Source organism: Tursiops truncatus, chromosome 2 (genome assembly GCF_011762595.2).
Source record: "Tursiops truncatus isolate mTurTru1 chromosome 2, mTurTru1.mat.Y, whole genome shotgun sequence".
Classification (NCBI taxonomy): domain Eukaryota; kingdom Metazoa; phylum Chordata; class Mammalia; order Artiodactyla; family Delphinidae; genus Tursiops; species Tursiops truncatus.
The window spans coordinates 101,069,011-101,091,433 of NC_047035.1; the positions used below are offsets into that span (position 1 = coordinate 101,069,011).

Consider the following 22,423-nt stretch of genomic DNA (forward strand, 5'->3'; position numbering starts at 1 on the left):
AGGCAAGCAGAACACAGTGGGTGTGACCCAGAGGTGCGGCAGCACAGGGAGGGCTGGGGGTAGCCCCCCACGGGACATTTGGAAAGTCCAGAGACATTTTTGGTCTTCACGGCTTGGGGAGGGGGAGGAGAGGGGTGCTGCTGGCCTCTCTTGGATGGAGGCAAGGATGTGGTAAACATCCTACCGTGCACAGGACAGCTCCCACAGCAAAGAGGTATCTGGCCCCAAGTGTCAATGGTGCTGAAGCTGAGAAGCCCCAGGTTAAGCCCTTCCTCCTGGAGAGAAGGAGCCAGCGTGAGCCCAGAGTTGGAGAAGGAAAGAGGTGAGCAGGTAGAGAGAGGGAGCTAGCACAGCACTCCCGCCTCCCTCCCGGGGAAGCTGATGACCCTGTGGTTCCACCCTCAGATGGAAGCCTCGCTGGAAAACTGGATCTGGCAGATGGTGGCCGCGCTGAAGTCTCAGGTGGCCCGACCAGTCAACGTGGGGCTGGCAGAATGGGTCACCCTGGCCCACACCCACTACTCCATCGCTGTCCGCAACACCCGCCTCGTCGGCCAGGAGATCGCGGCCCTTCTCCAGTGGCTGGAGGTGAGACCTGCCCTGACCTCCCTTCTCTCCCGTCCTCTCCCCTCCTCTAAGACTGGTCTCCTAGAGCAACCCAGACGGGAGAACTACTTCTGCTAAGCTCACAGGAATGGGAAGGCATGGGACAGAGACTGGACCCCCAGCGGTCTCTCAAATGCCTCCCTTAAAGCCCTATTTTATAGAATCATCTGCCCCCACTACTCCATCCACTGTTCCTTTTATGCTCACCTCTTTGGATGTGCTAAGGGATCTAAACACACCCTATAAGCTATCAAACTGCCACACACATGAATGAGATCACTCCCGCAAGGCATTAACATCCAGGTAAAGGTGGGCAGACAGGAGGCAGCATCCCCAGGCAGGGCCCCAGGTAGCTGAGCCTGAAAGGAAACAGGACAGAGTCAGCAAGGTGAGAAACCAGCTGGGGTCCTGAGGAGGAGTTAAGCACCTTACTTGTGACCAGGCACAAAGAACAGAGAGAGCCTAGAACAGGCTGCACCCACAAAGGCTTTTATCCAGGCAGCTCTCTCCCCTCCTGAAACGGTCTCACCGCTGTCTTCCAGGAATCTGTTCACTTTTCTCCAAGCAATGTTCATCTAATTGGGTACAGCCTGGGTGCACACGTCTCAGGATTCGCTGGCAGTTACATGAGCAGAAAGCACAAGATTGGGAGAATTACAGGTAACCACACCTGATAACTAACAGCTATAATCTTCACAACTGCACGGGGGCGTGGAGCAAGGACCTGCTTTTCCAACGGTCTCATAAATTAACCCACCCCCAGCTTCCTTCAAGCTGTATTAGAGTTCACAGGAGGACTTATAGCACTATTTATTTCAAACATGACCGCTGTCATAGACTGCCGTTCCAAGAGAATTTAGAGAAAATCACAGCCTCACTTCCTATTGCCTTTCCTCAAACAAAGGTCTCTCACAGTCCTGCCAAACAGGTCCTAAAAAGTAGATTTTGTGTACACTTTTGTAGCAAAAAAGAGTTTATTTTCAAGCTATAGTTTTAAAAGCCCAACGTGAGTTAAAGAATGACAGCCCTAAATTTGCTGTAACAGCCATGTTTGTACCTCAGTGTTCACTTTTGTGAAACACGTGGGTCCTACTCTGGGGCCCATTTGGATTGAGGGAGGGATCTCTGCACCAAAAACCTCACCCCAAGCTCTATGCCACCTAGGAAATGCCCCTAGATACCCAGGAAGAGCTGAAGACACACAAGAAGTCCTTTCCTACCAGGCTGCCCTGACACAAACCTCATCCCCCGCTGCTGCCCCAGAGTCAGTCAGAAGAACACGTCTCATCAGCCAAGTCCCTGAGGCCCACTGATTCCTACAGGGTAAAACTAAGGAGGCCCAGACAAGGCCCTTCTCAGTGTAGTGTCCCCAGAGCTCTCCAGCTTCTCCTCCCACTGTTCCCTTCTTATAGTTCTAGGCTTCTGTGACACTAGATTTTTCTCCACTCTACATACGTGCCGTGGCCTTTTGTGCTTCTGGGCCTTTGCAGTCACTTTTCTCTTTGCCTGGAAAACCAAGCCCTAGCCTCCCTACCAAACTCCTACTCATCCTTCAAGACCCATCAGGCTAAAACAATAATTCACAAGCGAGAACAATTCAAACAAAATGTAAGATGAATAACATTGCTGTGATCTTTTATTTTATCAAGAAAGAACATTTTTGGCAACTCCTATCTACTACTACCATTCCTTCATAAAAGAAGAGATTTATTTTAACACCAAAAAAAGATAGGGATAATGGCAGACATTTAAACGAAGCAAATCTGTCATGATGAGAACTCATTTTCTGTTTTTTGTTTTTTTTTTCATCTTGCTGGTGACGGGGAGGCCTGATCCATGGATCAGTATTTGGCGCCCTCCATGATTTAACACTCAGTAGCCTGGGGGTGAGCAGACCTCCCACACAAGAACCTTCCACAGAAGTCCAGTGAGGTCCTTCACAGACAGACAAACCAGGCCTAGAAGGCTAAGTCAGAACTGCAGAGAGGCGGCACTGGGCCCAGGACCCTCTCCACGCCGGCTGGTGTCACGGGCCAGTCAGGCATTATTACCCAGGCCCACACATATCAGAAGCAACAGGACCGCTGATTACTCTGTTGTCATCTCATAGTCAGCCTGACGAAGAAAGGAATATAAATCACGGGTGAGGGCTAGAGAGCAGGGACTGTCATGGTGCCCTGTCAATTCCTTCACCCCCAACAGTGATGGAAGCCAGGACTGACATGGGACAACAAAGGGTCCTCCAGAGAAGGTAAAGGAAGAAAGAGAAAAAAATCTTGAGTGCATAAATACTTCCCAGCTACCATCAGCCAGGAGCTGCCACTTGTCTCATGCAAACATCTCTGTCACTTAAGGAGCAGAGCTGTGAGCAGTCCTATTTGCTCACAACATTTTTCCCAGAGAACAGTAATGTCCCAAGGCGGTTCTGAACATTCCAATGAAATGACATTAGTGTAGGGGAAAAGCCAGCTTGTTTAGGGAAATTATTGACAACCTGCAGGCAAATAAATTCTTTCTTTGATGGATAGGTTAGAACTACTTACAATAAGCACAGTGGGTTTTTTTATATGCAAACAGTTGCTCTTGAAAGTAGCTTGAGAGGTACTTAAAATTGATTGGCTTAACTAAATCAAGCATTCCCTTATAACCTTATTTCTACCACTGGCTAGTTCCTGCAAACCTCTTCTCCCCATAAATAATAACCAGCCCGTGTCCGATTTTTAGTGCCATGAATTACTACAGTTTTACTGCGAAAAAGTTATGGCAAGATTTTCGAGAGAAAGATGATGCCCTAGGATTTTCTTCTTCCTGCTAGCTCATGAATGTGTAATAACATGAAAAAGGTAAAAAGAGCATTTCTTCTCCTCTCCTGTTGCTCTCACCTAACCCTTCCCCTTGCTTTCCTGTTAGGGCTGGATGCTGCGGGCCTTTTGTTTAAAAGAGCTTCCCCCAGTGACCGGCTTTCACCAGATGATGCCAATTTCGTGGACGCCATTCACACCTTTACCCAGGAACACATGGGCCTGAGTGTGGGCATCAAACAGCCCATAGCCCACTATGACTTCTACCCCAATGGGGGCTCCTACCAGCCTGGATGCCACTTCCTAGAGCTCTACAAACATATTGCCAAGCACGGCTTAAACGGTGAGAAAGAAGACACTAGCCTACGCTGGTTTACATTCCCCACAACTGATGGGGCCTCTGGATCCAGTGGTGTCTAATCTGCAAGATTCTGAGAAGAGTTTGGCAAGGGTGGGGCCCAGGGTGAATGGTCACCAAGTCCGCCCAGAGAGAGGGCTTGTGGGAGTAGGTCAGGGCTGCCGCTCCCCCCAAGCCCTTCCTCTTCACAGGCAGCGGTCCGTGGAGCTCAGGTGCTGAGGGTGAGCGGAGGGGCACCACTGGGAGTCCCCGCTTCTCACGTCCACTCAGTGTACCCGGCGAAGTCTCTCCCGGGGTATTAGCCTTTCTGAAAGTGGAGCCCTGATGCCTGTGGTTCTTCCTCTTTCCCCGGAAGCTTCCTCACTCAGGGGGCTTCCTCTATTCTGGGCCCTATGATGATCCACTTAATAGATCATGGTTTCTTGATCCTTGGTCTCCCAAGAATGGGAATAACTCTTCCAACCCCCGTGAGGTTTAATCAGCTGACCCTACAGGACATTCATTATGGAGATTCTTCCAATTAGATGTTCAGCTCTAAATAGGTCCTTGTGACTTCCTTTGTCTCAGGGCGGAAACTGAATATGGCAATATCTGGGTTGCGATCCCCCTTCTCTCTCAAACCCTAAAACCAAAACATTAACACGCGCATGGGTAACGGGCCCCGGATTAAAGAACAAAGATGTGAGCCAAAACCATACGCTTCCTAGGCATTCCAAGGTTCTCATTATTGTAAAATAATATCCTGATTAAGACATGCCAACTCACTCTAAGCCAACTGGAGACCCCCCGACCCCCACATACCACCATCTTGCCCCAATCATCTGAAACTGAGCTGAGCACATGCTATCTCGTGATTACATCACCACCTTCACATCTCCTGTATCAGAATGACCTTCACACTGGATACTATCTCATTTTGGCTGGACTCCCAGCTTTCCACCCGCCCACGCCTAAGAGAACCTTCTCGGAACTTCCCCTTATCATTCCTTACATCATCTCTCTCCAGTCATCGCCCTCTAGTCGCCAGCAGTTCCTGGTGACCATCCAGCCCTCTTCCCAGATTTACACCCTCCCTAAGCTCCACACAGACCCCTAGGATGGTGTTTATTCGCTAGTTGCCTGGTAAATGCATCTCTGACCAATTACGGCCGTTTTCTCTTTTGTGCTACACGTCAGAATGATGGAACCAAGGACATTCATTTACCTCGCCCACGCTTGGTATGGTTTTTCTCAGTTTTCTTCACCCTTCTGTTTGCAAGTGATCCCATTCTGGGGTGAACATGTTAACTTGGTCAGTTGGTAACTGCTTTACCATCCTCACCACCTCCTGGCTAGGTGAGCTAGAGTGAGTGAGTGAATGTCTTTGAAACTCAGTTTTCTCACTCGTAACAGCTGCCTCAAGGAGCTGTACTGAAGATCTGGGGAGGCACTCAGTGTGGTACCTGCCGAACAGTGGGTGCTCAACAAATATAGCCCCTAGTGACCAAGAACTGAGATGACTAATCCTGGGCAAACAGATTTGGCAAAGTTACCTGTGCTCCACCTTCACATGAGGTTCTTAGCACATCTCGTGGTGGTTCCTCAACATTCCTAGAGAAAACTTTACTAAAGATTGTTAAGATTTGGAGACCCAAAAACAACCCCCCCCCCAAAAAAAAGGTCAAAATCCTTGGTACATAAACCTCCTAAACTTGTTTTGGGTTAGGCCCGTTCAGACCTGGTCACTGGGATATGTCCTTCTTGAAGCCAATCCCCATGCTGGTTGTACAGGCCAGTTATCTTAGGGCACGCAGTGGCTGCTTTGAGACAGAAGGCAGACATGGTGGGGGAGGCCTCAGCTCTCACCAGACCATGAGCCAAGTCCCAAGATTGCCTGGGCACTGGTTTACCCAGCTTTATTAAGAAAAGAGGCATTCCGCACAAGCCTGTTCTGCTAACTCACCCTTAAAGCATCAGCAGTTGTGCATTTTTAACCATTTGAGATTAAAATATTTCCAAAAGGAATTACAGTACCCCACTTGCTTAAATAATTCAATATTTTCTTAGTGACTTGGGGCCCCTATTAAAACACCTACCGTAACATACAGTGTGCCCACAGCAGCCCCCTGGAGCCTGAGACTATGCCTCCACACTAAGTGACTGCAGGGGGTCTACCCCTTGTGTAGTGTTCAGTCAGTTATCACATCCACTGTAGTCAGCGGGTTGACCTGAGCACTTTCTTCCTCCTTCCTAATGTGCCGGTACTCTGCACTGAGAAACAAGGTGATCCTTCAGACAAAGGGATGATAATGTGCTTCTTGCCCCGTTTTCCAGCCATCACCCAGACCATCAAATGTGCCCACGAGCGGTCGGTGCATCTCTTCATCGACTCCTTGCTGCACGCTGACATGCAGAGCACGGCCTACCCGTGCAGGGACATGGACAGCTTCAGCCAGGGCCTGTGCCTGAGCTGCAAAAAGGGCCGCTGCAACACGCTGGGCTACTATGCCCGCCAGGAGCCGCAAAGCAAGAAGAGCAAGAGCCTCTTCCTGGTGACTCGAGCCCAATCCCCGTTCAAAGGTGAGTGCATCACTAACAAACGTAAGGTACATAGCTAGTGGGAAGCAGCCGCACGGCACAGGGATATCGGCTCGGTGCTTTGTGACCGCCTGGAGGGGTGGGATAGGGAGGGTGGGAGGGAGGGAGACGCAAGAGGGAAGAGATATGGGAACATATGTATATGTATAACTGATTCACTTTGTTATAAAGCAGAAACTAACACACCATTGTAAAGCAATTATACCCCAATAAAGATGTTTAAAAAAATTTAAAAAAAAAAAAAAGGTGCGTGCAGGAGAGCCTACAGAAGGGCAGGATGAAGCCACTTGTCTGAAGGTTCAGAAGTTCCCTGAAGTGTTTTGCTGGAACTACTTCAGGCTCTGTTATTTTAGTGGTTTTGACCCTGCACAGATTCCAGACCGTGATGATGACACAGCCTCTCTCTTTACCCAAGAATGTGGCTTCCTCACTGCCAAGTGCTGGAGGAGAAAGCTTGATACTTTCTGGAACAATCCTCGGGTTGGCTGTACTTCATCCAATATCACGGTCCCCTAGAATATTAGATCCAGAAGGCCTTGAGCAATTACCTTGACCACCCAGGTCTCATTGTACAGGGCCCTGGAGACTTCTCCAAACTCAGACTGGAACCCAGTGCTTTCATCTCTGCTTATGGCTTCCAGGAAAAACCTGGGCTCCACACTACATGCATGCTTCCTCATTTCCCCTGACGTTCGAGTCAGCTCGTCTTACAAGAGATCATTGTCCTATTGAGGCCCTCCCTAGAAGTTCCGCTTCTCAACCTCAGGGGAGAAATTGAGCCCCTTCTTCTTGCTGGGTTGAACAGGAGGTCAGAGAAAGGGCTGTGGTCATGATTTGGGCTGAAGCCAGCAGAGAAATACTCCACTAAAGCCTAAATCCTCCTGGAGGGAACAAGCCAACATCTGTTGCCTTTAACATTTCTGCCTAATCCTTAAAACAGCTCTGGAATGATTTAGCATCTCACTGTTCACAGCACATGCTCACGTCACCGGGAGGAGCCTGGTGCGGTTTGCTTGTTACCGTGCAGATGTTTGTATGCAGAAGGTGAACACGCTGTCAGTAGCACTTTGCCTTTGCACCGCGTTTTACACAAAAACATTACATGTATCCATCGACTCCTCGTGGTGCCCACAACAGCCAGGCGAGGTTGGCAGGGTTAGCCTGGAAGGAGGCCTGGAACCCACGTCCCTCTGACTCCCAGGCTGAACACTCCCAGGTGTTCCGTTCATTACCACACTCCCAAGTTCAAGCTCCGAGGCGACTTATTTTTTAGGCACAGGATTCTTCTGTTTATCTGAACTTTTGCTCTCCAGCCAGATTTCCCTTCCCTGAGTTCCAGGAATGACAGAAATCAGATGGAGCGTCTGATAGCTTCTGAGAGCACTTGGAGCGAGGGCAGGATCTTTCTTCCCTGAGGGGCAGAGGGGCCCCTCAGCTGTCTGTCCTTGAGGGGTGGCGGCGGAACCCGTGGCACCCAGAGCAGGTGAGGGGATTTGGAAGGCCTCCTGCTTCAGGGAGCTCCCCCGCCGCGGGCTGCCAATTAGATACTCATTTGGGTTAACCAGCTCCTCTTTTAAATGGCAAAGCTGCCTGGACTGATTAAGCCTCTCAGATCATCACATTTTACCAGATCTACTTTAATCCTGGAATGTTAGCGTTTCAAAAAACTGTTCAACTCCACCATTTCACAGATGGGAAAACAGAGGCCCAGATGCAGGAGAATCATTTGCCCGGGGACACAAGAGGAATTCTTGGGGGCAGAGCCAGCATTTAGACCCAGGCCTCCAAACAACTAGTCTAGTGATTTTTACCTTGGTAACCTGCCCATGGTCTGTCTATGGGGGTGAGGGAAGGAGGAGAGGTGAGGGAGGATCTTGCTTTCTCCTTGCGGTCAGCTGGAAAGAAAGCGCGTCATTTTTCACCTTCCAGGGCAGGGCTGTGCATCTGAAGTGAGGGACTGGGTCCTGCCCGAGGTCATCTCCTGGGGGGGCGTGGAGATGGGGGAGGGAGGCGAGAGCGTCAAGAGAAGGAAGAGGGAAGAGCAGTAGGCACAAGCCAGGCTGAGTTCTTCCCTTTGCCCAGGACCCCAGATGCCCAATCACCACACGGTGCTGGTGTGAACTCACAGGGACCCCTTTCCCATGAAGGAGGATCAAGAAATCACATGAGGGCATCACTACAGGCCATCATTTCTTCTTCAAGCATAAATAGAGCCAGGGTAGGCAGAGGCCCTCCCTCAGGGGGCCCAGGGGAGACCAACCCCCTCCCACATGCTAAATGCTGTCCCAGGAAGACAGATGATGAGTCCCTTGGAGACAACGTTGCAGGAAGGGGGATCCCTTCCAGAGCCCAAGAGTGGGCTCTTGCCTAACCCTCGGAAATGAACTGTCCGAGGAGACATAACGTGCTGACAAAGCAAGAGACTTTATTGGGAAGGGGCGCCCGGGCGGAGAGCAGCAGCGTAAGGGAACCCAGGAGAACTGCCCTGCCACGGGGCTCGCAGCCTTGGGTTTGTATGGTGACGGGGTTAGTTTCCGGGTTGTCTCTGGCCAATCATTCGGACTCAGGGTCTTTCCTGGCGGCGCACGCATTGCTCAGCCAAGATGGATTCCAGCGAGAAGGATTCCGGGAGGTTGGTAGGACACATGGACTGGTGTCTCCTCTCTCCTTCTGACCTTTCCTAAATTCTTTCAGGTGGTGGTGGCTTGTTAGCTCCACGTTCCTTACGAGGGCCTCACGTTGTAAGATAACTCATGCAAATGGTTACTCTAGGGTCTGGCCAGGGTGGGCAGTTTCGGTCCGTAGTTCCCCTAACACCACCACTTGGGTCTCTTTATCACCAGCATCTCCTCTTGCTCCAGGGATATCCAATGAAGATAAGATCTCTGGGGCCAGTGATATGGAGGTGGGACTATGAGACAAGACTGCCTGAAACTGGTCCGAACCCAAACCTCCAGCCCCAGAGAGATTCCAGTGAAGAGCTGCAGCCTGCACTGCACCCTCCTCTTCTCTGGGCCCTCCAGATTCTCCCCAGATCCACCTCAGCCCTTCCAGTGAGCAAAGTCCTAATCTGCTCAGCCTAATTTGACTCACTGGTGGGGAGTCACATCCCTGCGGTCACATCAAGCCACCCTGGGTACAGCTGGAAATCATGCCCAGATGAGACCCCCACCTGTGTGAAAGCGGCTACTCATGGGACGCTGCGGGCTGTATAATGCTACAGCGACCTATGTGGTCGCTGCTCACCTTATGTGGCTGTTTAAATTACTTAAAATAAAATCACAAATTTGAATCGCCCGTCATACTAGCCACATGTCAAACGCTCCAATATGTGGCTGCCATATCAGAGAGTTCAGAAATAGACCATTTCCTTCCAGAAAGTTCTACTGATGGCGCTGGCATCAAGTCTTTAATCTAGGCCACCATAACTGCACCCTTCTTCACCCATCATGGCCACGATCATCTGTGACTGGGGCCCCCAGAGTCTATTTCAGTGGCCAACTCCAGCATTTGATGAATACTTATAGATTCGTAAAGGAACAGACTTGCCCAGCCCTGGTTACAGAGAACCCGTAATCCGTATTTTTCAAGGACATCTAATTGTACTATATATTTTAGTGCAGGGTCTGGCTGGGCAAGATAAACATCCCCTCCCGACTGTAGTTGCACAAAGGATGACTAACTTGGCCCTCATTCCTCTGGCTCCCAAGATATTTTGACAAAACCATCAAAGGATCTGTTTTCTACAACCGTACGCCAGCACTCGGGTAAACGCTGAAGAGGACAGCGGTAGCAGAAGAGAACTGGGAAACAGCCGCTGAGTGAAATGAGGCCATTTATCGCCTACTTCCATTCTCTCTCTCTCAGAAAGAACTTTTGCTAGTTTGGGAGACCTTTTTTTTTTTTTTAAGAGAAGGGGGTGGGAAACAAACCTATATGAAGTCCTGCTTAGCAAGCATCTTATCTAATTTAATCCTCATAGCAGTTAGAGGAGGTAACTGTGTGGAAGAGAAGGAAGCAGCGCTCAGGGGGCCTTACTCGGTCCAGACACCACCTTGGATGTGTTGCAACAATTATCTCATGTATCATTTAAACCTCACAACAACCTACAGACAGAGAGAGAGACAAAGATGGAAGGGGTGGGGGGTGGATTGATTATGCCTATTTTTCCAAATAAATAAATCGAGATGCAGAGAGGCTAAATCCCCTTCCCAAAGTCACACAGTTAGTGAGGAGCAAACGTAGTGCTTGACCCCAGGTCTCCCCGATTCCATGGCCTCCTAAGTGTAGGACGGAGGCCAGTTCAGTGGCAGCTCACTCCTGAGTCATCCCTCCTCTTGGGCTCCTCTGTCTGAGTCTCTCCTCTCTTCCCCATCGCCGCTGCCTGCACTCTCTCCCTGCACTCTGGGCCCCATCCAGCCGGTGGGAACTCGCTCCAGCTGATGAGAGCACTCTTCTGGTCGGTGAGATAACCAGCCAGACTGTGACTTGGGGAGTCTGTTTGTCTTTGGCTTTTCTCAGCTACTTCTTTGGAAGGTTTTCACTGATTTCCAGGGAGAATTCCAGAGAAGCAATGGGTATAGTAGAGAGAGAAGAGGTTTGGGAGTGGGATAAGGAGTGTCCAGAATTTGGCTTTGCTGCCAACCACCTATATGACCTTGACCCTGGGGCAAAACCGATGGGGGCCTCAGTTTCTTCAGCCACGAAGTGACTGTGTAGGGACCAGCATGAGGGAGAACCACTAACCCTGGCACCTGGGGGTGGACTCACTCTGCCCACTCTGCTGGTCAGTCCTGCATATAGGATGGTCGACACCTTCTAGAAGCCAGGCACTTTTACATACCATCTCATCACATCCTCACAACAACCCTGTGAGAAGGCTTTTAATACCTGTTTTACAGAGGAGGAAACTGAGCTTCAGAAAGCTGATGAGTGCTCAAGACCTCTTGATGGTACCAGGAGGCTCCTATCTCTCAGTCAGGGGTGCTTATTTCCATCCCATACACACACACAAAACACAATACTCCCTGGCTTCCCACACATACACACACGCTCCCCCATCTCCACCCCCAGCAGAGGAGGAAACTCCCCACAGAAGGGGCAAGCATCCAATCTTGTGACATCAGCGTCACGTAAATGGGGCAGTACTGTGGAGCCCAAATTTAGTCCCCAACCTAAGTACATACACGCACACACACACAGGCTTATAAAACCCCTTCTCGACTTCCCTTGAGCCTGTTCTGAGTTCATTCAACCAGCCCCTGCTAGTGCTGGCTGCTCGTACATTAACCCCCTGCATAAGACCATCATTGGGCCTCTCAGTTCCATGATGTTCAGCCTCCCTCAGAGGCATCTGAGATCTAGGAAGAAGACCTTGGTGCTGCAAGAAAACACGAGATCTCATTCTTACCATCTCCATGAGAAAAAATCTATACATTCACAACAAAAAAGGCCTCTCTGATGTTTGTAAAGAGTCATAATGTCTCCCAGGGCCGGTACCTAATGATTCAGCATCATTTTTTCCATGAGACAAAAAAAAAAGGAAAAGAATATTCCCTTTTTATAAATTCCAAAACCTGGTGTTCACAGTGGCTACCTTGTAAAAAGAAACTTTTTTTTTTTTAAGTGGCACCAGTGGGGTCCACACAAGATTAGGATCCAGGGTTTTTGGGGTATCTGAACCCCAGGCAGACTCTCTGGTGAGGAGAATCTCCAGAGGCCTCACGTCTCTGCTCCAGGTTTGATTTTGCCTGATCTCATTCAGGGTTAATAGACTATTTCATGCTTTTCATCTTTAAGACCTGAAATAATTTCTCCTGCCTGAACTGAGGAACACGTTGTGCTGGCCTCCTTGCAGTCACAGGATCAAAAGCATTTCCCTAAATCATTTTTTAAAATCCTTATTAAACATGCCATAAGGTAAAGTGAGAAAAATTATTCACTCTTTTTTCCTTCATCTTTGTAACAGCATCATTGTCCTGGGGGGTGGGGGGAGGAATAAGAAGCAAATTGTCTTTTTTCTTTCTTTAAGGAAAAACACTTACAAAATCCAAAATAAGAACAAATAATTAGATCTGAACATGAAAGTCTCTTATGTATTTTAAAAAATTAATTTCAAGATTTCTCCCCAAAAGTGGCTTTCCTAGTGCAGGTTAAAAGGGATTCCTTGTGCTATCAATGTGTGATGGGTTTGACCATCACACTTCTGCAGACACAGGTGCCCGCATTCCTGCACAGCTGTGCCCTCCACAGCCCGCCTCACTCAGGCCCCTCACGGCTTACAGACCTTTGGAGGTTCTGACCTCCTGCACAGGTCCCACCCCAGGGAGACACTGCAGGACACAGGTAATTCTCATCCATAGGATGTGAGCGCGAAAGGGACCTTCACAATCATCAAAGCCAACCCCTTCCCCCAGAATTGTAGAACCATGGCATCTCAGATGTGGAAATCTGTCTCTTCCTACTCGTAGTTTAAGAGCAAAGGAAGACAAAAACCCATCTCCAGTGCAGGGACGTGAAACATTTATCCCAGCTGGGAGGCTGGACATTCAGCAGACAGGCAGCAGGCAGGAATCTGCAGCAGTGATAGCCCAGGATGGGTGTCAGTGGGTCAGAGCTGGCAGGCACTCTGTCTTGGTGGCTTTATCGGAGGCAGGTTTAGACTGCGGCTTTTCTTCAGGGGCTGTTTGCTCTTTGCTTTCAAAGGCAGTTTCAGCTTGCTAGAACTGGAACCCCAGGACACAGTGGGAAGGGTCTTTTGGAATCAGACCAGACACGTGTGTTCAAAGTCTGCTCCACCGAAGTGAGAGAGTAGCACTGATATATATACACACTAAATGTAAAAGAGATAGCTAGTGGGAAGCAGCCGCATAGCACAGGGAGATCAGCTCGGTGCTTTGTGACCACCTAGAGGGGTGGGATAGGGAGGGTGGGAGGGAGGGAGACGCAAGAGGGAGGAGATATGGGGATATATGTATATGTAGAGCTGATTCACTTTGTTATACAGCAGAAACTAACACACCATTGTAAAGCAGTTATACTCCAATGAAGATGTTAAAAAAAAAAAGTCTTCTCCACTTCTAACTATCTGGGTCACCTTGCACCCCTCTCCAAATCTCTGCTTCCTTATGTGTAATTTACCAGGATCACTGACACCCTATCTGTCTAGGTCTCAGCAGAAAACAGGACTCCACTCACCTGGATCAACTAAAGAGAACAGGCAGGACTCCTTAGAGAGAGTGGGTGATATTAAGGAAAGCAACATGGGCTGTTGATGCACCCCAGATCTAACCACCAGCCTCTGGGAGAAGTAAGGAGAAGGAACAGCCCAAGACAACGGGAGCTGTGGAGCAGAGGCTGCTCATAGCAGCTCATCATGGAGCACAGTTCCTCTGCAGTCAGTCTTCAAAGCAGGAGGGAGCAGAGAAAAAAATACCTTGACCTCTCTCTTCTGTGCCCTGATCTCCTGCGGGTGCCTCCCCAGTGGGTCAGTCGCAACCAGAAACCATCCTGCAAGGCAGCCAGGAGATGAGGCCGTGGGGTCACTTCCTGGGGTTCAGAGCTGGATGGGGATAGTAGGGGTAGGTGTAGAAAATGGAGTCTCACCACACGTTATCTTTATTTTGTCTTGTTACGAGGACAAAAGTAATGTCTGTAAAGCACTTAGTATGTAGCCTGATGCGTAGTAGTATCTCAACAAATGAAAGCAATTTTTTTATTATTCCTATTCACAATTAGGCTCTTTAAGGCAACTGTGTCCTGCCTTGTTTTCACACAAAAAGCCTCAGAAGCACTCCTTAGATGCCTGATGTGTGCCGTGACTTGTGGAGATACAAGCGTTAATATGACCCCAAGGCAGCCCTCAGGGAGAGAAGATCCATGGACATGGATGCCCGTGAGACTAGGCAGAAGGTGACAAGGGTCACAGCTCTGCTTCCCAGCTGCAAGCTCCTCTAAGGCCAGGACCACAGCTTCTAGTGCTGTTTTCTTTCTTAATACTTAAAAACTTTTCTTTTTCCAATAAGAGTCTAATTAGAATACATGCTTATTGTAGAAAATGTGGAACTTGCAGAAAAGCATAAAGAAGAGAATAAAAATTACCTCTCTCCCCTCTCCAGAGACAGTCACTTAATACTTTTGTGAATCTCCCTCCTACTCTGCATGCTGTTTTATTAGAATTATTCTCATGTTAGATGTACAATTTGTATCCTGATGGTTGTTTGGGGTTTTTTTCCACTTTTTCATAAGCATTGAAACCATTCCAAAAATATCTTTTAATCACTTCATAAGAGTAAATCACATGGTTGGGAACATGAACTCAGAGTCAGCAGACTAACATCTAATTGCAGCTTCACCAGTTCTTAGCTGCATGACAATGGACAAGTTACTTAAATTTCCTGAGCCGCAGCTTCTTCATTTGTAAAATGACGCAAAGGGAGGTTAAAATAGGCATCTTACAAAGTTGTAGTAAAAGAAATAAGATAATTTTGAGAAACAGTAGTTCCGTATCTGGGACATAATAGAGAGCTAAATGGTAATTATCATAATTGTCATTATTAGTCCATAGTCATTCCTCTATTGGTGAATATTTAGGGTGTTTTTTATTTATTTTTAATTAAATAATTCTGTTATGACATTTTTGAACTTTAATCTCTTTCCGCACTTCGACTTTTTCCTTAGGGTATATAAAGCTATTGGTCCTGGCTATAAACATTTAAAACTTCAAGTTCTGGAGCCAGGTGGCCTGGACTTATGTCCCAGTTATGCTACTTACTAGCTGTGTGATACTGGAAAAGTTGCTTAACCTTTCTGTGCTTCAGTTTCCTCTTCTCTAAAATGAAATAATAGTACCAGCTGTTGTGAGGATTAAATGAGATAATAAATACAAAGTGCCTGGCACAGGTAAACAAAATAAATGTTAGCCTATGTTATTACCATGCATACTGCTAATTACATTCTTTTACTCATCTATCCCCAACGGCTTTCGGCACTGGGCTGGGTATCAGTAGATTTCCAGTTACTACATATTAAACTGGTTGCTATGAGTGTTCCTTGCATACTCTGGGAGATGCCCTGCCTGCTTGTTTGGGGGTTAACCCAAGGCCAGTTCTCTCACGTCATCCTGTCCACATCCTGCCCCCACCCCATCCCCAGTGCCTACAGCCTGTATCTTTCCTTTTTGCCTCAGTTCAACTTGTAACACTGTTCACCTGTTACAGAGTTCCCTAGACAGACCCCAAATAGTATAAGACCTCTCCAGAGGCTTCTGGGATGATAGGCCAGAGTCCCTGCCTCCACCGCTGCCACCCAAGGGTTTAGGGACCCTTCCTGGGACTTGGGCCCATAGCCCTTCTCTTATTTCTCACCCAAAGCCTGGAGAATTCGAGCACCTATTATTCAGGGCACTGGAGGCAATCCACTGCAGGCAATCCACTGCAAAACCCAAATGGGAAGATTGGTTTATGCCAAAGGGTAGGGTTGTGTAAATAACCCAGAAACCCAGCAATTACAGGCACACCAGGACCTGCAGCTGAGGTGTTGGCAACACACCGTTAGCCACAGCTGCTACCAGGTTTGTGTGTAGCTACCAACCTCCAGCGGAAATGCGTGATTTGGGAGTAAGTAGACTGATTCATGAGGATGGTGAATTTCCACAGGTTGGGTGCATGGGATGGATAATCAAGTGGCTAGTTCCATAATCTATCCTTTCCAGGAGGAATTCTACAACAAAGCTTGAAACTCAGATCTTGAATTCTCAGAGGCGATTTCCATCTTGCTAAATGTTCATGCACATTCTGATACTCCCAAGCAAAATGTCAGTTCTTCACCCCACAAATGTTTATTAAGCACCTACTATGTGCACGCACTGTATCAGGATTAGTGGGTTAATCATTATCTAGAACAGGAAAAGCAAATACACAACAAGTATATCGTATATCCCCTATCCTTCCCCCAAGGCAGACACCAATCCTCCCAAAAGCCTAGACATGGTCTCAGAGCCCATCTCGACATGGGGCCCCAGGCAGTCCTACCAATCCAGTTGACATGCCATATTAAACCTGTTTGCAGTCTTGGAGCTCAAGTGCTACAAGTACTTAGAGAAAATGGAGACAGCAGGGAAAAGAAGTCTAAGCAGCCATCAGTCATGTGGGAATGAGGTGGGGTAATTTTGAAAACAGCTCCACAGCTGGTTGGTGTAACAATGCAAGCTAATCAAGGCGATGGGTCCAGGCCAAGAGCACAGGCTGCTGTGTGACCCTGAGCAGGTCACTCCACCTCTCTGGCCCCGGTTTTCTTCTTTCTAAAATGGGGCTGATAATAAGAATACCCTCCTCATAGGGTAGTTATGATAAGTAAATGAGACGATGCAATGTAAATTGTTTAACAACACCTGTCCTATAGAAAGCAGTTTGCTTTTATTAATTAAATATAGACTGTATTTGGGTAAAGAAGAAGAAATTTCCCTCTTCCAAACAACCCAGTAGAAGGACATTCTGGACACTTGATAAGATAGAAGAATTTTAGGCCCAGGAACTAGAACTAGTTGTCTTATTTCCATTGGAAAATGTGCTTGTTGAACCCCACAGAGCTAGTTCCCAGGAACTGCCCCAGAACACAAAGGTGTGGTCATTAGGGCATATTTCTTAGCTGGAGCTCTGTCTCACCCCAAAACTGACACCATCAAACAGAGGCAAAAGTAAAAATGACAGTGTGTTCTCTTGCTTTTGTCAGCTGCCTAAAAGGCAATATATCCTTTGATTTGTGAAAGGGGACCCTTGCCAAATACATGGAATAGTCCAACAGAATTCATCTGGAAATCGACGAGAATGCCAAATATATTGTACTCCTATTCTGCCTTCTTTTGTTGGATAATATTTATTATATTATTGGGTTGGCCAAAAAGTTCATTCAGTTTTAAGTAAAAATAAAAGACACTTTTTTCATTTTCACCAAGAACTTTATTGAACAACGTATTCACTACCAGAACGAACTTTTTGGCCAACCCAATACAAACAGAAGTCCTCTTAGACATTTAGGAAATTCAGAGAAGGAAAAAGAGGAAAATAAAAAGCATTCATAATTCTACCACCCAGAAAAAAAAAAGGGGGGTATCTATCTGTTCATCCATACTTTTCCCTCTGCTTTTTAAATTTTAAAAATACAACATTTTTTATTTTAAAATTTTCTGCTTAAATGATCTTTCTCTCTCGCTCTCCACCCTATTCCCCTCTAGTTTATCATTACCAGTTGAAGATTCAGTTCAGCAACGAAATTGAGAAACCAGCAGAACCAACTTTCGCCATGTCACTCCTCGGAACAAAAGAGGAAATGCAGAAAATCCCCATCACTCTGTGAGTATGAGGTACAGCCCCGTCCGTGGTGATGAGAGGCTTAATTTTCTCCCAGGGTCTGGATGGACCCTGCTTTTCAAGGGTCAGGCCAGACACAACTTACTTTTCTCAGCGCATTATGACTGCCCCAAACACCCTGTCAGATGGGACATCCACTCACACTCAGCACCTCGTCATCCCTCCGCAGCCTCACACAGTCCCAACGATTACTTTATGCTGCTGCTACCTGTGTTTGTGATGGGCCCAGTGCGACAGGGACTGGAATGGAGAGGGAGGCCAGAGGTGGCCGTCCATGTCTGCAGTACAGGAAGTAGATCCCAGCAGAGAGGAGTGGTGATGGCTGGAGCAGGTGTCCCCAGGAAGGCCCTGAGCACCTTTCCAGTGAGTTCTGAAAAACATAACCCAGAAATAACACTGGTATCATTCAACGTGGCACAAATTTTCCATTCAGTCAGCCTGCACTGCCAGCCCTCCCCATCTGTCCTTTGCCCGGCTGCACACCTGCTCACAACATGGGCAGTGGCCTCAACGTCTCCTGCAGAGGCTCCGCACCTTCACTGGCCAGAAAAGGCCTGCTGGCTGCTTTTTCTCAGCATCTTGACCCTCAGCCTGGGCTCTCCTTGGGAAGTGACACTAGCTTTCACCCACTCCAGGGACAGTCCTCAGCTTTCTGAGAATTGCCCGCAGCTTTGAACCTCTGATCATCACACTGATTCAGTCGCTCAGCAAGGATGTGTTGGTGCTCAGCACTAGAGGTAGAGATGACACTAAACTTAGGATGCTCCCAGCCTAGTGGGGTGGGTGGATTCCTAAGCGATGCTTTACAACATACTACAGGAGGAGCTACGATGAGCCAAGCAAGGGAATCCTCCAGCCACCTGTCTCACCCTAAATCCAGTGTTAACTCTGCGCTGTCCCAAATCTCTCCCCGGGAGATTGTTCTAAGTAGTGGAAAGGGCATCTGGCAGTTCTGTCAATGTTGGGACATTTTAATGTCTTGGAGATTAGTGAGGAAAGCTGATAATGATACCTAAGGATCTGCATTTAAATCTTGCTCCAAACTGGTGCATCCTTTTTATATGTGGTTTTCTATTACCGCTATACTTGTTGTTTTAACAGAAGTTTCTATTTATGTGGGGAGGACAAAAGCATCGATCTGGAGAGAAGACTGTCGTGTGGCTCTAATATGTTGATCAAACCTACAGAGAGCAGTATGGCCCAGAGACCACTGCCAAAGCCCCTGCCCTCATCAGGGCAGTTTTCCCGACTTGTTAATCTGGAAACTAGGAAGCCTGAGCTAAACAAAGCTAACTAGACTCATTACCGTAGAACTCTTAGGGCGTTTTTAATATGCTAACACAGAAAATAAGATGGTTTTCCCAATGTTATTGGTCTAGGAAAACCCTTTCTATCCTGGCACACCTATTCCTGTCTCTATTAATAGTCTGTCCAATACCAGTTTGGGAAATGCAGCAGAAAAGACCATCCCAAATCATTCAGGCAAACCTAACATATCCTGAATGTGCCTAAGCATCACTTTGCTGTTAAAAATCAACTGACTGTGTCTGGTTTCCTTTGCATCTTCAAGGAACAAAGGAATTACTAGTAATAAAACCTATTCCTTTCTTATCACATTGGATTTGGATATTGGTGAGCTGATCATGATCAAGTTCAAGTGGGAAAACAGTCTGGTGTGGTCCAACGTCTGGAACACGGTCCAAACCATCATCCCCTGGGGAAGAGAGTCCCTTCACTCGGGCCTTGTTCTGAAGCGCATCAGAGTCAAAGCGGGAGAAACACAGCAAAGGTGAGTGCTGTTTCAACCTCCTCCTAACATCTGTTAAGCATCTACCTATGTCAGCATTTTACAGTGTACTATTTGCATTTATCTTATGAAGTGGGCATTATTATCTCCTAACGATGCCATGTAGATGCTCAGAAAGATGAAATGACCATCCTGAGTTCACAAAGCCATAGGTGGAAGGACCAGGATCTGCACCTAGGTCTTCTGATTTCTAGTCTAGACTCTTCCCTCTGCCCACAGTTAACAGCCACCTGCCTCCAGAGTTTGAGGACAACTCACTAGCCCGGTGCTTTTCAAATTTCACCAGGTGATGTCAACGCTGCGGGTCCAAGGACCACACTTTGAATAGCAAGGACCTAGACGTGACATTTCTTCTTTGTTGTTTACCCAGAGAAACGCTTTTAACAAATCACAATCTCAAAATCTCACACTGTGGTGGCACCTTTCACATCTAAGAACGCCAAGGGATCACTAGGGAACTTATTGACTATGCAGAATTCCACCTGAATAGCCACCTGAAGAGCTTCTGATTGGCTGTGGTCTGTGAAGGACCACACATTTGGAGCCCTAAGAAATTCTGATGTGGACCACTGGATTACCGTCAGGAGGTGCAGCTCTGTGTGACTGAACGTCTCCCTCAGCCCAAAGTCTCTAGGGACAGGAGGGGCTGGGTTGGGGGCAGGGAGTGAAGGAAAGAAAGGGTGTCCAGCGGCTCCTTCAGGCCTCTCAGCAGAGCAAAAGAATGCCCAATGTGTTTTACTATGGCAAACGTGCTTTTCTTTGGTTCTGCAGTTCCCCATGAAAGGAGAATCCTGTCCTTCCCCAGACCTTTTCCTATCTCCTCCCCACTGTATTTAGGAAACTTGTCTCTCCTCTCCGACTGCCCTTTGTTGGCCAGCCTATTGCTCTCTTTGGCTTGCTGTCAGCAGAGTTGGAGAACAGCATGCCTCTCACCTCTGAACTACTCTCTTCCCTCACCCCTCAGGTCTCACTGCTAGGAGCGGCCTGTGGCTGATTTATGCCCCGAGTCCCTTACACAACCACACTCTGAGTTTTCATCTCCCTGGGATACAAAATCCTGGCAATTACTAAGAGCATACTCTGCAGTCTGCCAACAGATTTCTCCGCATGATCAATTTGAGAAAATTAAACTGCTTCTCTCCTCTTATACACTTAGCTATTCTTGCATGACTTTTTGGCCCTTTAGAAGAGCTCAACTGAGCACCACCCGTCCCCAGATTCTCTCAGCTGGAGAGTAATTCCTCAGTCTTAGTGGTTGCTTGCCATGGCAATTCTAGGTGACTTGACCTGAAAGGTAGTATAAAACACAGCACTACCTTCTCCCCTGGTGCTTACCACATGGCTCTGAGGAAGGAAAGAGGAGAGGGACAGGAGTGCTGCTTACAGAGCTCCTGCTGCACCATGGGCTTGAATGAGGTGCTCTAGAGCATTCATCTCATGGAAGCGTCCCAGTGACCTTCTGAAATGGGTAGTATTGCTGTGCAGATTAGGAATCTGAGGCTCAAGGAGTTACACAGCTTAGGGACATTGCTCATAACTGTCTGAACCCAGATCTGACTTGGTTTGTTTGACTCATTACCCGTTTGTTGCCAGAGCACAGCTTCCAACAGCTCCTCCCCCCCCATTAGTCTTGGTCCCATTAATCTGACCTTCTCTGGTCTAATCTAGCAGAGTTGCAGAGCTGGAAGTTAATATATATGTACATCACACCTTTCCTCACGGCTGCAGGAGGGACATCATGAAAAAGGGGGAGGGAGTCTGGGACCTATAGTTTTTTAAGTTTTTAACTCAGTGAGCCCTATGGGTCTTTGCAGTACCCAACACCATCGGTGGGGGCGGGGTACCAAAAAAATCTGAGTTGTAGCTTTTGGCAGAAAGAAACTCAAGGACCTAATTAGGAAAACAAGATGCATTGATTTTACTAATGATATGCTCCATCCCAGGGCTTCTCAAACTTTAATATGCACACAAATCATCTGGGAATCATGTTAAAATGTAGGTTCTGCTTTGGTAGGTAGAGATGGAGCCTGGGATTCTACATTTCTAACAAGCTCCCAGGTGCTTCTGATGCTGCTGGTCCATGGATTGCACTTTGAACAGTAAGAGTCTAGTACTGCATGGTCTATAGGAAGTCTAAGAAGAAAGACATCAGTTCAGGTTGGTGCTGTTCGGTCAGTGCTGCAACAGGCTTTGGAGAGGCCAAGAGGCATTCCCGGAGAGACAGGCAGTGAACAAACCATATATAGGCAGAATCCAATGACTTCTGCATCAGCTAGTCCCAAAGTCGAATTTTGATTTCACTGCTTCCACCTATGGAGGCTCAGACAATAGCTGCACCTCTCTGAGACTCAGTTCTCTAGTAACAAATAGGAATTATAATATGTATCTCATGAGACTAATAACTACTAATTTTTGAGTACCTTCTACCATCTGAAATCCCAGAGCTGGGATGCAGATATTAAACCTCATTCTCAATCTCTTTGCTAACTACAAGAAAAAAAAAAAGGTTAAATAACTTGCTCTGCGCCTCCACGGAAGGAATTCAATGAGAGGTGATTTTCTTCCCCCAAAGCACAAAGTCAGGGATGAGAGGGACTGTTGTGGGGTGAAGAGCAGAGCAGAGAATATTCGTCCTGTAGCAAGAAGTGAAAAGTGATTGGCTAAACAAAATGGGATGTTTGATTGCCACAGTAATCATATAAATGCAAAACAAAAATCAATGAAATTATCACTGGTCACCCACTAGTTTGGCAGGAATTCAAAGACAGATAACATCTAGAGCTGGTACAAGTGTGGAGAGATGGGCATTTTCATACATTATTCGTGGGAGTACAAATTACAGAGCTTCTGTAGGGGAATTTCACTCAACAACTAACATTTAGTGAGCACATATCTTATGCTAGAC

General features: G+C 47.5%; 1 protein-coding gene across 1 annotated transcript in view; it reads left to right on the forward strand.

The window, feature by feature from the left end:
- Positions 1-22,423, forward strand: part of LIPC (lipase C, hepatic type) — a 173,769-nt gene that overhangs the window by 148,233 nt on the left and 3,113 nt on the right. Inside the window, exons 5-10 of the mRNA XM_073801084.1 lie at positions 406-588; positions 1,149-1,266; positions 3,517-3,750; positions 6,079-6,324; positions 17,576-17,693; positions 19,282-19,500. Coding sequence (XP_073657185.1) covers positions 406-588; positions 1,149-1,266; positions 3,517-3,750; positions 6,079-6,324; positions 17,576-17,693; positions 19,282-19,500 — 1,118 coding nt within the window. The remainder of the gene's footprint in view (positions 1-405; positions 589-1,148; positions 1,267-3,516; positions 3,751-6,078; positions 6,325-17,575; positions 17,694-19,281; positions 19,501-22,423) is intronic.